Source organism: Plecotus auritus, assembly GCF_963455305.1.
Source record: "Plecotus auritus genome assembly, chromosome: 3".
Taxonomy (NCBI): domain Eukaryota; kingdom Metazoa; phylum Chordata; class Mammalia; order Chiroptera; family Vespertilionidae; genus Plecotus; species Plecotus auritus.
The window spans coordinates 66,611,231-66,625,988 of NC_137772.1; the positions used below are offsets into that span (position 1 = coordinate 66,611,231).

Below are 14,758 nucleotides of genomic sequence, written 5' to 3' on the forward strand. Positions count from 1 at the left end.
AATACCGAACAGAATCAATGAAACCATGCCTTCAAAGTCTAAAGGACAATTATTTACAAACTAGTGACCCGGTGCACGAAATTCGTGCATGTTAAAAAGGAATTAGAGAAAACATTTTAATATTGCTATTTGCCCTTTCTCTATAATAGAAGTGTCAGATATGAAAGAAAATTAGTAAAGTGTATATGAAAATCTTCCTCCTGTCAGAGTCTGTGGCGCGCCATGGGAACCAGAGTCAAGTCCCCACCCACCCATGTGTGCCTTGAAATTGTGCGAGACCCAGACCCGGCCGGCCCGGGGGGTATGCCTTGAGGTCCCCTGTCAAGCCCTGCAAGGTGGGGGGCACAGCCTCAGGTCCCCCAGACTGGCGTTGGGGCAGGGGGTGCAGCCTCAGATCCTCCAGCCCGGCGCTGGGGTTGGGGGGCGGCCTAAGGTCCCCCAGCCCAGCACAGGGACGGGGGCCACAGCCTGAGGTCCCCTGTCAAACCCTGCTGGGGAGGGGGCACGACCTGAGGTCCCGGCATGGCCTCAGGTCCCACGGCCCGGCACCAGGGGTGGGAGGCGAGGCCTAAGGTTCCCCGGCCTGGCGCTGGGGCAAGGGGTGCAGCCTAAAGTCCCCCGTCAAGCCCTGCCAGGCGGGGGGCATGGCCTGAGGTCCCCTGTCAAGCCCCACCAGGGGCGGGGTGCAGCCTCAGGTCCCCTGCCTCAGCCCAGTGCCATACAGCCTTAGGTCCCTGATGATTGCTCGATAAGGCTTGTTAAGGGAACTCGGCCTCCACTGTGGGTGCAGCCATCTCGTGTTACAGAATCCCTGCCTCTGCTGTGGGCACAGCCATCTTGTTACGGTGTAACAGTCAATTTGCATATTCCCTCTTTATTAGATAGGATTCTCAAATGTGAGACAACAAAGAATACATGATCAGACATGCAATTTAGTATCTTGGAAAATGTACTTTGTCTTTGGAAAGCTACCAGAAAAATGTGTTCCAATAAAGTGAGAAATAAACTAGGAAGGAGAATAGAGGAAAATAGAAAACAGAATACAGAACACAGGAGAGGTTAAGGGGATTCCCAGCATGGTGAAGGGATTTTCCAGGATGGTAGCAGTGTACAATACATGGATGCCAACCTATGCACAATAAAGCAAGTCAAAAGACCCTGGGAAAATATGTCTGTCTTCACATTTGAAAGCTACTCTTTCGTAGGAAAATAAGAATGTATGAAAACATTTTAAAATTACAAAATGATTGATATGGAATAAAGGGTAAAATTGAAACTGTCAACAAAGAACCATATTTTTGCTCAATACAGGAAGAAGCTTATGATGGTACTAGAGGCCCAGTGCACAGGGGCAGGGGTGGGGGGGGGCCCTCAGACCAGCCTGCACCCTCTCCAATCCATGACCCCTTGGGGGATGTCCGACTGTCTCTCACAATCTGGGACCACTGGCTCCTAACCGCTCGCCTGCCTGCCTGCCTGATTGCCCCTAACCACCTCTGCCTCGCCCCACACCTGGGACCCAGGATTCCCTCCACTAGCTGGCCACAGGAACCCAGGACCCAGACGGGCTTCATCCAGGCTGGCCGTAGCCGCAGGCAACTGTGGGCAGACGGCTTTGCCCAGGCCACAACCGCAGGCATCTGGGACCGCGGGCAAGACGGCTTGTTTCTCTCCTGGGCTGCAGCCACAGGCACTGGCACCTGGGACCATGGAGTGGGCAGCTTGTCCCTCTCCTGGGCGCAGTCACAGGCACTGGTGCCCAGGACTGCAGGGCGGGTGGCTTGTCCCTCTCCCAGGCTGCAGGGACAGGTGCAGCCATTGGCTCCCGCGACTGCGGGGCGGGTGGCTTGTCCCTCTCCTGGGCCACAGATGCAAACGCTGGCACCTGGGACTGTGGGGCGGGCGGCTTGTCCCTCTCCCGGGCCACAGCCTGGCTGGTCCCCATTCCTCTCTCCTGAGCTCATTTGTGCCTGGCTGGTCCCCATTCCTCTCTTCCCAGTGTTGAGTGTCTGAGCTGTGAACGTGTGATGGCGTGAGGGCATGACAACCATTTGCATATTAGCTCTTTATTATATAGGATGAGAAGTCCCAAAACGAACTGAAGTATCCCTGCAGGTATTCATCCTCTTCCTAGAGTGGATGAAAATTTAGCAGAGAGAGGCTTCCAATGGCTAGGATGGTATATTTCATGAAAGTATTTTATAATCCTATCTAATAAAGAGGGAATATGCTAATTGACCCTCCAGCATCACAAAGATGGAAGCACCCAAAGCCAATAAGGAGGGAAAATGCTAATTGACTGCCCCGTCCTCAAAGATGGTGGTGCCCACAGCCAACAAGAAAGGAATATACTAATTGACTGCCCCGCCCTCAAAGATGGCAGTGCCCACAGCCAATAAGGAGGGAATATGCTAATTGACTGCCACACCCTCAAAGATGGCAGTGCCCACAGCCACAGGGTGGTGGTGCCCAGTCCCCTCAGCCCCCAAGGGCCGGCCCGAGGTGCAGGCTAGCCTCTGATGGCGGCTACCCAGGCACCCAGGGCCGCCTGGGGCTCAGGTAAACAGGGCCAGCCAAGACTTGTGCTGCCGGCAGTGGCAGCAGCAGAGGTGTGATGGGGCATCTCCTAAAAATAAGGCCAATGGCGGCATAGGTGAACACCTAAACTGCTGCCTCGCGCAACAATTTCAAAACTACAGCTAAAAGACAGCACGGACATCATCCCGGACAACAGGAAAGCTGGCTGAGTGGAAATTCTACAACTAGAAGGAAAGAGAGGAGCACACGGAGACTCAGAGAAGCTGCAAAAGGCTGAGGTATGGAGATACGTGTGCGGAGAGGACAGGCAGCTGAGTGCCTGGCTAGCTTTCTCTAGTGGGAAAGAGACAGAAGCTCCCAACTGCACTGCACCCCAGTTCCGGGCGAGACCCTGGGGACCCAGACTTATACAGGTGGAGTCTGGACTGTCGGGAAAAGAGAGGAGCGCACAGACACTCAGGGGAGCTGTGAAAGGCAGAGGTCTGGAGGCGCGTGCGCAACTGCATGCAGAGAGGACTGACTGCTGAGTGTGCCACTGGCTTTCTCTAGCAGGGGGAAGACGGAAGCTCCCAACTACATTGAACTCCAGTTCTGGGCGAGAATCTGGGAATCCAAATTCATTGGGGGAGAAACTGGACTGTTTGGCAGCTGGCGAAACTCGAGGGCGGCTTTCTCTCAGAGGTGCTTGCAGCAATTACAGAGGGACACTGAGACCCAGGGGCCTCATAGGGCAGGGCTGACAGGAAACCAAGGCTGTCTGCTCAGCCCTGAGACTCCGCCCAATCCAAGCTGAGCACAGAGGCTTTTGCAATTTTGCAAATCTTGTCTCATAAGGCTGTCTCCAGCACAGAAGTTCTCCCGGCGTAGACACAGCTGATCCTCACAGCCAATTGGCCTGGAGGTCAATTCCTCCCAGTGATACCAACAACAATCAAGGCTTAACTACAACAAGTCTGTGCACACAGTCCACAAAGGGGTGCACCAAGAGTGTCCACCTCAGGTAACTGGGGAGGCTGAGCCACTGGGCCCTATAGGACACCTACCACACAAAGTTACTCTACCAACTCAGGGAAGCAGCGAAAATGCAGATACAAAGAAACAGATCACAAATGAAAGAAATGGAGGAAAGCAAATGACTGGATATAGAGTTAAAAACCATGGTTATAAGGTTTTTCAAGAATTTTCTAGAAAAGGCCGATAAATTTAGCGAAACCCTCGAGGATATGAAAAAGAACCAACTAGAAATTAAACATACACTGACTGAAATAAAAAATATTATACAGAGACCTACAGCAGACTAGAGGATCGCAAGAATCAAGTCAAAGATTTGAAATACAAAGAAGCAAAAAACACTCAACCGGAAAAGCTAAAAGAAAAAAGAATCCAAGAATATGAAGATAGTGTAAGGAGCCTCTGGGACAACTTCAAGCGTACCAACATTGGAATTATGGGGGTGCCAGAAGAGAGAGAGCAAGATACTGAAAACCTATTTGAAGAAATAATGACTGAAAACTTCCCCCACTTGGTGAAAGAAAAAGACTTCAAGTCCAGGAAGTGCACAGAACCCCAAACAAAAGGAATCCAAAGAGGACCACACCAAGACACATCATAAGTAAAATGCCAAGAGCAAAAGACAAAGAGAGAATATTAAAATCAGCAAGAGAAAAACAGTTAATTACCTACAAGGGAGCACCCATACGATTGTCAGCTGATTTCTCAACAGAAACTATGAAGGCAAGAAATATTCAAAGTGATGAATAGCAAGAACCTACAACCAAGATTACACTACCCAGCAAAACTATCATTCAGAATTGAAGGTCAGATAAAGAGCTTCACAGATAAGAAAAAACTAAAGGAGTTCATCACCACCAAACCTGTATTATATGAAATGCTGAAAGGTATTCTTTAAGAAGAGGAAGAAGAAGAAAAAGGTAAAGATAAAAATTATGAACTACAAATACAAGATATCAACAAGTGAATCTAAAAATCAAGTGAATAAAAAATCTGATGAACAGAATAAACTGGTGAATATAATAGAATCAGGGGCACAGAAAGGGAGTGGACTGACAATTCTCAGGGGGAAAGGGGTGTGGGGGGTGCGGAAAGAGACTGGACAAAAATCATACACCTATGGATGAGGACAGTGGTGGGGAGGTAAGGGCAGAGGGTGGGGTGGAAACCAGGTGGAGGGGAGCTATGGGGGGGGAAAAAGAGGAACAATTGTAATAATCTGAACAATAAAGATTTATTAAATTAAAAATAAATAAATAAAATTTAAAAAAAAAGAGAAAAATAAGCTCACAATACTTTTAAAACCAGGTTTGTATTTGCTTTTTCATTTAAGAACCAACTTTAGAAGCTAAATTGGTAGAAGTAATTCTAGTGCATTTTATTTTATTTTTTTTAGCAATGATCCTATAAGTCAGGATATATAGTTTAGGCACAAAAATATGAGCAAAAGATTATATTTAATTTGGGGTCATTTAGAATCCCTCCATGAGTTTTAAATTTTAGCATGCCAAAACTGACAGCACTAAAGCATTATAGGGTTGTTGTGAAAATTAAATGAGAGTGCCTGGCATACTGAAACACAGCGTAAGTAGTAGTTATTGCTATGAGTCAGTATAAACTTGGATTAAACTATATGAACTCTAAAGCCAGCGTGTAAGGATTCAAATCTTGGCTCTACCACTTACTAGCTATATGGCAATTTATTTAACCTCCCTGACCCTCTGTTTCCTCATCTGTAAAATGGGGATAATTTTTCACCTATTTCACAAGATTGTTGTGAACATTATAAACAAACTAGAGGCCCGGTGCATGAAATTCGTGCACGGGAGGTGTGTGTCCCTCAGCCCAGCCCAGCCTGCACCCTCTCCAATCTGGGATCCCTCTCACAATCGAGGACTGCTGGCTCCCAACTGCTCGCCTGCCTGCCTTCCTGATTGCCCCTAACTGCTTCTGCCTGCCAGCCTGATCACTCCCTAACCACTCCTCTGACAGCCTGATTGATGCCTAACTGCTCCCCTGCCAGCCTAATTGCCCCTAACTGCCCTCCCCTGCAGGCCTGGTCACCCCTAACAGCCCTCCCCTGCAGGCCTGTGTCCCCCCTGACTGCCCTTCCCTGCAGGCCTGGTCGCCCCCAACTTCCCTCCCTTGCAGGCCTGGTTCCCTCCCAACTGCCCTGCCCTGCTGACCATCTTGTGTGGCGGCCATCTTCTGTCCACATGGGGGCAGCCAACTTGTGTGTTGGAGTGATGTTCAATTTGCATATTACTCTTTTATTAGATAGGATTAGCATATGCAAAGTGCTCAGAATTATATTAGGCATATAGTAAGAATTACCTAAGCATTATTACTATGAAAAGGCAGGTAATAATTGCCTTTCTGATTATTTTAAAGTTCTTTCAAAATTTTTAGCTCAAAGAATATGGCAATTAATGCAACAAGTGGCTTTCTGAAAGTAAGTGCTGGCTATGAAGTCAAATGAATCATATTTTCCTGTTATCAGATATTATAAAATTAAAAATGTTGGTTATGAAATCACATTTTTTTAAAAAGTACCAAAAAATACATAAAAGTGCTCTAAGCTCAACTTTTTTCTCACTAAATAATACAAAGGAAATCCACAACTGCATTTTCAAAATACAAAAATGCTATATAGGAAATTGAAATCCACATGACAGATTAATCCTGAGAAGGTGCCTGACTCCTGCTTCTTTAAAAAAACAGAGCTGCTTGATTTCTTCTCTGCTCTCATCCTTTCCTACTCCAAATAAATGCTATAGTCCTCACATTTAATGCATTTTCTTTCTTACCACAGTCTTAGAAAGGCTTAAAGAACACCAAGGGAGCAAGTAAAGAACTACAAAATATGAATATACTTTACCTGAATATTACTGTTTTCACAAGGAATTACACTGCTTTCTGCAAGAGGTGACATACACATATGAGAGTTTTCAATACTGAAGGCGATCCCACTCAAGGAATCAGTCATGGGTGAACTCCCATTATCCACCGGCTCCTTTATCCAAGTGTTCTCATCTGCTGTCTCTATAGGATCAACCATATCCACAGTGTTATTCTCCCTCTCACTTTCAACATCCTGCATCAGTGCTAGGACTTTTGCAGAAGCACTGGACTGATTTTGTGTAACAGACATCGAAGTCACTACTAAACGTGTGCCATGAGGAGAAGCATCGCTATCCAACTGCCGCAGGTGGATGCCAGTAGTGTCCATGGCAGGTGATGAGGCATCTGTGGAAGGAACATTTGCTTTATCTTCTTCATCTTCATTGTGAGCCTCAAGGGTAAAAGGTATTTGAAGCAGTGAGGTCCGATATTGAGTACCATCTCTATACATCTCAAGTCTCATAGGAGACCAATTTTTAATTGGTGAGCAGCCATCTATGTAAGGACTTCTGATACATGGATTACTAATCCCATTAGAATTTATTCCAGATGAAGCATCAGGAGAATGAAAGGTAAGCTTCCTTTGTTCTAAAAGATTGGGAGGGAAAAATTATATCATAAAATCATAAAAATGGAAAAGCCATTCCTAAATGGTAATCAGGTTTCATGACAGAAAAAATAGATTCCTATTAACAGTTGTGTTGTTTACTGAAGTAAAATTCTGTTGTTAGAAACAGCACATGGCTTGCTTCCATATCTTGGCTATTGTAAATAACACTGCAATGAACACAGGAGTGCATATACACTTTCAAATTAGTATTTGGGGTTTCTTTGGATATAGACCCAGAAGTAGAATTGCTGGGTCATAAGGCAGTTATATTTTTAATTTTTTTGAAGAACTTCCATAGTCACTGTACCAATCTGCATTCCTAGCAACAGTGTTTGTTGATTTATAGCTGATAGCCATTCTGACAGGTGTAAGGTGATATCTCATTATGGTTTTAATTCGTATTTCTCTGATGGTTAGTGATGTGGAGCATATTTTCATATGTCTATTAGTCACCTATAAGGCCTCTTTGGAAAAGTGTCTATTCAGGTCCTTTGCCCATATATTAATTGGATAAAAACATCATCTTTTTGGTGTTGAGTTGTATGAGTTCTTCATAAATTTAGGATATTAACCACTTATTGGATGTATCATTGGCAAATATCTTCTCCCATTAAGTAGGTTATCTTTTTGTTTTGTTATTTACAATAGCTAAGATATAGAAGAAACCCAGGTGCCTATCAACAGACGAGTAAATATATACAGCCATAAACAAAAATGAAACCTTACCATTTGTGACAGCATGGATGGACTTAGAGGGTATTATGCTAAGTGAAGTAAGTCAGACAAATACCATGTGATTTCACTTATATATGGAATGTAGAGAACAATATGAACAAAGAAACATAAAGAACAGTGTGATGGTTACCAGAGGAGAAGGGGTTTGGGGAACTACGTGAAAAAGTGAAGGAATTGATAAGTACAGATTTGTAGTAACAAAATAGTCATGGGGATATAAAGCACACATAGGGAAAGTAGTAATTAATATCTCAATAATGTAATTACTATGTATGGTGCCAGGTGGGTACTGACAATATTGGGGGAAACACTTTTTAAAGTATATGATTGCCTAACCACTATGATATATATCTGAAACTAATATTGAATGTTAACTGTAATTGAAAAACAAACAAACCCAATAGCACAAATGAATGTGTCTCAATAAGACAAGGTTCTACCTGTGGCACTCTCTCTTTTTAAATTAAAGAGTACTCCCTGAGAATTATTTCCTCACAAGCATATTGCTATTATAACAATACTAGTGGCCCAGTGCACAAAATTCGTGCACATTAAAAGGGAATTAAAGGAAATATTTAATATTGCTATTTGCCCTTTCTCTATGATAGAAGTGTCAGAGATGAAAGAAAATTAGTAAAATGTATATGAAAATAATATATAAATTTATTAATAAATAAACAATTACAGCGTCACATCCCTGGCCGGTGCCGGGCAGAGGATGCAGCCTCACATCCCCCGCCATGCACGCAGCCCTGCCCACCCGCACCTGCTGCGCATCCAAACTCCTGCTGATTGGTCATTACGGTGTGAGGGCGTCACCACGATTTGCATATTACCCTTTTATTAGTATAGATAGATTGTCCATATACAAAGAAGGTACTGGACAAATCATGTGACAGCTACAAATTAACAGCTGAATCTGATAAATGAAATACAGTAACCTCTCTTATCCACAGTTTTGCTTTCTGTGCTTTCAGTCACCGGTTGTCAACTGAGGTCCAAAAACATTGACTGGGAAATTTACTAAAATAATAATCTCCTACCCCAAAATTAGTGACCAATAACATTCAGAAAGAATTCAAAGTCATAATAATCAGAGATTAAAAAATTAAAGCAGTAAGGGTACTTTTTGTAATTTACCAAATTAGGAAACTTCAAAAAGAAAGTGCTGCCCTGACCGGTTTGGCTCAGTGGATAGAGCGTCGGCCTGCGGACTGAAAGGTCCCGGGTTCGATTCCAGTTAAGGGCATGTACCTGGGTTGCGGGCACATCCCCAGTGGGAGGTGTGCAGGAGGCAGCTGATCGATGTTTCTCTCTCATCGATGTTTCTAACTATCTATCCCTTCCCTTTCCACTCTGTAAGAAATCAATAAAATATTTAAAAAAAAAAAAAAAAAAAAAAAAAAAAAGAAAGTGCTAGCCAGTTCGGATAAGTGGGTAGCTTGTAGGGCCCCGGGTTCAATTCTGGTCAAGGGCACATATCTCGGTTGCAGGCTCCTCCCTGACCATGCCCTGGTTGGGGCTCGTGCAGGAGGCAACCAATCAATGTGTTTCTCTCACTTCGATATTTCTCTCTCTCTTTCCCTCTCTCTTCCACTCTCTCTAAAAATCAATGGAAAAATATCTTTGGGTGAGGATTTTTTAAAAAAGAATGTTAATGCCAGTGTTTCTGGATGGTGAGAAACTGACTTTCTTATACACTATTGATGAAAATTTCAACTGATGCAACCTTTTATGAAGTAAATTTGATGAAATTCATCAAGCCTTAAAAATATTCAACCCTTTTGACCAAATGACTCCACTTTTGAGAATTAACTAAGGATATAAATATGTACAACATGATGTATAAACAAAGATAATCAATAGTTATGTTATTTAAAAATATTAGAAACAATTTAAATGTTTACCAACAGTTGAAAACAAATACCACATCCATGAAATGGAGTATTACACAGTGATTCAAATTCATGGTTTCAGACAATAAATGACCTATGAAAAAATTCATAATAAAATGCTTTGCAAAGAAAGCAAGATAGAGAATTGTGCATGTGTGACTCTTCACATGGGTACACGCACGCACACGCACACACACAATGGAAAAACTAACAAAATACATCATTTTCAGTTTTCCAATTTTCTTTACTATGAATAGGCTTTTTCTATTGTGAATAATTTTCAAAAAGTGCTATCATCTTTTCCAGAGAAACTGACAAACTGCAAAGAGAAATATTTTCTCTGAAATTTTCCATACTATATTTTCTTTAAAAACCTTACTCAAATATATGTTTGCAAAATATGAATATCCGGTTAACAAAGTGTGAAGCTATATATCAGAAGCAAAATCAAACCCACTTGTATCTGAAACTGCCATCTTTCTTTGATTCCCTTTATAGGAATGTTTGATATAAATACTATTAATCAAATTATCTGAATTTACCAGTTAGAGAAGAACTTTGCCAAGACACTGTTTTGGAAGTTAAATTGTTCTTTTTGTAAAAAAAAAAAAAAAAAAAAAAAAGTTTCTAAATTTTAAAAGCTTAGCAGTCATTTAGAGCCCTATAGTTAGAACAAGCTAAACAGAGCCTCTACAATAACAAAAATTGACAATATAAAAATTTAAATTGCTATTATGAGACATACCTGAGAGTGGTGTCTTTCCTATCTGAAATGTAATTGGTGAGAAAGTGGGTGAAGAAATAGTTGAAGGACTGGTTATACTTCCCAAACTGTATTTTTTTGCACTACCCTGAATAGGGCTGGAAGAAAACTGCCCCTATGATAAAAACAAAAAATTATATGGTTCTCTTCCTCAATTCTATTATGCCATATGCATCTTCATCTTCAAAACACATTTATAAAGTAGATCATGCAAACTCTGGTCATTCCCCAAAGTACAGATACCAAAATCAAGGCATCTTGTAGCAAGGACAGCTAAGAAGATAGCTAGAAAAGTTTTGAAACAGAATATGCTAGTCAAAAAATATAAATATGCCCTGACTGGTTTGGCTCAGTGGATAGAGCGTCAGCCTGCGGACTCAAGGGTCCTGGGTTCGATTCCAGTAGGGGGTGTGCAGGAGGTAGCTGACTGATGTTTCTCTCTCATCGATGTTTCTAACTCTCTATCCCTCTCCCTTCCTCTCTGTAAAAAATAAAAAAATATATTAAAAATATATAATATATAATATATAATATATAATATATAATACACACACACACACACACACACACACACACACACACACACTGGGCTCAAAAAAACCACTATATTTCATACTAATCAGCTGTTTATGAAAAATTTAAATTCAATTACTCCATTAATGCCAATCCAGTTGTGTTGTACTAAAAATCTTACATAATTGAGAAAAAAAGTTACATTGAAATTCTTTGAGATGCATGATAAATTTGGTTATCCTATATACCTCTAAATGCAAAATTTGAAAGTATGACCAAAAACATTCCTGACTAATGACAAAATGTGAACATAATCCTTATGAAATATAGAACCCAAATGGCCATTTTTCAAGTGCAATACAGGCAACCAAGATCCAAGTATATCTATAGCAAAGTTAGCCAACCACATTTTAATACACTTCTTACCGAACTTGGTGTCTGCACAGGGCTCCTACGCTGTACAGGAGATAAATCTATTGAATAAAAAACTTCAAGTGATGTTTGAGCACTACTGTGACGACTTCTGGGAGAAGCTGGAGGTAAGCAGTCAGAGATACTCCCATTGCCATCTAAAAATAGCTTTCTTCTGAGGGATGAAGAACTGAGGTTTCCAGGAGATTGATCTGCAAATTCATCAGCTCTAAAATAGTCACCTACATTTAAGGTTAACAGAATAAAAGGCAAAGCTATAGTTACTTTGAAGAGCAATTAGACTTCAGTTATCTGATTTTTTAAAAACCACCATGTACTACTATATATTTGAATTGTTTTCAAAAAATAGGACAAAGTTTAATGGCATATGTAATGTTTAAAATCTGAAATTATTTCTTCTTTTTTGAGTGCTTATTATTAGTATAAGTAGTACCAATAAGATGCGTCCATAAATAGTTTATGTCTATAGTAAAATTCACTTATTCAGGGCAGGTTAAAAAAAAAAAGAAATTTTAGTATGATTTCCCCACTTCTTTTGAAAGAGGCACTGCCACATATTTCCATTTATAATAACCCATCAAAACAAAACCTTTTGTTCAAGTTATTAAAGGTTTAAATAAGAACAATACATACCTAATACATTTTCTAAATTAAAATCCACAGGAAGAGACAGCAATGTCTGACAAGCAGCTGGAAACAAGCAGATACAAAAATACAAACATGGATAAATCATGCAAGCATATTATATACAATTTACCATGTGGTTCCCAATCAACCATCTCCCCATGATGTTCCAGCTAAACTCAATTCATTTATGCATTCTTTTATGTAATATGTCATTTTCTTGTAAGTGGCTTTCCATACTTGCTAGCACTGATATAAACCTGTTAATAGATCAAGTTAACTCCTGGTTGTTCTCCTGGCATTTGAATAAAAAAGTAAGCCAGCCTATATCTGTGGATAAGTCTCCCAATATTAACAAATTAAAAAAACACAAAGATTTTCAAAATCAGAACTCAATTCCTATGCTTTGAACAAAAAAACAACAACATACTTGCTATTTCTAAAACATGACTGGATGTATCTATTCTGATTAATTTTAAAAGACAGCTCTCATATAGCTCATTCATAAAAAAAATAAGCAATTTCAATGCCAGTGTATTGTTATCAAATGAACTGAATTTAAAATTAAATGTAGCTTAATGTGCAAGGTACTTCTTTTCAGAATATATTCATACTCACCATTGCTTTTCTCAGAATAGATGGTCAGCTTTCTTCCAATTGGAGATTCATTAGTTATGTTAATACCTGTAAAACATTTTAAGTGAAAAATCCTACATTTTATATTCTTCATTTACTTAGTGTTACATTTTCTGGAGTAAAAAAATGAACAAAGTGGAAACTTAAAAAAAAAAAATTTTATTTGTTGCGCAGCAGTTGTGGCTCAGTTGGCTGAGTATCATCCCATGCACCAAGAGGTCACTGGTTTGATTTCGGGTCAAGGCACGATCCCTGGTGGGGGGCATGCAGGAGGCAGCCAATCAATGACTTGCTCATGGATGTTTCTATGTCTCCCTCTCCCTTCCTCTTTCTACATAATCAATAAAAAAATTTTTTTTTTGACTTATTGATTTTTCAGAGAGAGAGAGAGAAAAAAAGAGGAGAGAAACATCACTTTGTTATTTCACCACTTACGCGTTCTTGGCTGATTTATGTATGTGCCCTGACTGGAGATTGAAGCCGCAATCTTGGTGTAGTGGGATGATGCTCCAACCAACTGAGCTACCTGGACAGGGCTATGGAAACTTCTATTTCACATTTAAAAAATAAATGTCTGCATATATAAGTACATACTTTGGTATTTTTGTTATGTTTATCTTTTTTTAATTTTGAGGGAGCACAAGGATAAAACTTGACGGATTATTACTATATAGCAAATAAGGAGGCACCAAGTAATACTTTTTAAGGAAAATGTGGTTGCTCTCCATGATGTCAATCTTAAACGGTTGGGATGTGTGTTAGTCATCCTCAAACAGATCCTCTGTTGCCTAATGTTTCTGAACAATGGGTTTAGATAAATTGTCTGAATTAAAATGTTAGATCATCTTGACAAAACCTAAAATTTGATAAATAAAACCATGCTCAGTTTTTTTCACAGTAGAAGTAAAAAATACGGCTGCAAATAATTTTAAAAAAATTAAAAGTTAATTACTAAATATAAAGTTTCATAATCTGAAAATCACCAGGTAAAAAAAAACTAAAATATTTAATGATAAAAATGACTAATATAAGCAAAAGTAAAAAGCAAGGAGACCAAAAAAACGAACAAAAAAACCTCAGAAAACTTAAAATATAGTAACAGAATAAAGCCCAGTAAAATAACAAACCTAAATAAATGGGTGAATGAGTAAGTGGGTGGGATGGGTGAATAAGTTAAAGCCTCTGATTAAATATTATCAGAATGGGTAAAAAGTAAAATCCTAGATTCAAATGCCTTCTTTACTGTAGGCTGTGTGACCTTCTATAAGGCACATGTGAACAAGGCACTCCATGGAAATCCTATTATGTCCTTGGTCTTTAGGCTACAAACCAAACACTTTAAACATGAAATGTGAATAATGTGACTAGGAATCTAAATTTTTAATTTAAATGTATTTAATTTTAAAAAGCCACATTTGGCTAGGGGCTACCATGTCAAGAACTGTGAAAGGGCTGAGATTGTACCCTACTTGCACAAGTTAACGTGTCAACGTTCCATGGATGCTGGAAGACATGAGGCTTCTGCGTCCAGACACAGAATTTAACTATTCCCAGTACCCAGGCAGCAGAAGCTTCTAGTTCACATCAGTTCCCTTTGCCCCTAAGTCCCAAGCATGAGACCTGAAACACCCAAGGTGGATATGGCACACACTGGATTTTCATCACAGCTGAGGAAAACTGAATTTGGGAAATCACATTCTTTTTTTATTTTTCAATTACAGTTGACATTCAATATTATTAGTATATTAGTTTCAGGTGCACAGCACAGTGGTTAGACATTTATACAGCTTACAAAGTGATCCCCCTGATAAGTCTAGTACCCCCTGATACAACACACAGTTATTACAATATTGTTGACTATATTCCCTATGCTGTACTTTACATCCCCCATGACTATTTTCTAACTGCCAATTTGTGGGAAGTCCCATTCTTTTAAAATAAGCTTCAAGTAAACCTACTCCAGATGAAGATACAAAATCTACTCTATGCTCTGGAGGGACTCACTATCTCTATATTCAACACCAACTATTTCTGCATCTGTGGATCATCTATGACCATCATTATATAACTGATTTTCACAATGGTCATGAGAAAAAGTTA

General features: G+C 40.3%; 1 protein-coding gene across 1 annotated transcript in view; it reads right to left on the minus strand.

The window, feature by feature from the left end:
- Positions 1 to 14,758, minus strand: part of BORA (BORA aurora kinase A activator) — a 35,643-nt gene that overhangs the window by 6,249 nt on the left and 14,636 nt on the right. Inside the window, exons 6-10 of the mRNA XM_080662743.1 lie at positions 12,641 to 12,706; positions 12,032 to 12,088; positions 11,393 to 11,619; positions 10,436 to 10,568; positions 6,428 to 7,038 (exon numbers count right to left, since the gene is read on the minus strand). Of these exons, the coding sequence (XP_080518869.1) occupies positions 6,428 to 7,038; positions 10,436 to 10,568; positions 11,393 to 11,619; positions 12,032 to 12,088; positions 12,641 to 12,706 (1,094 nt within the window). The remainder of the gene's footprint in view (positions 1 to 6,427; positions 7,039 to 10,435; positions 10,569 to 11,392; positions 11,620 to 12,031; positions 12,089 to 12,640; positions 12,707 to 14,758) is intronic.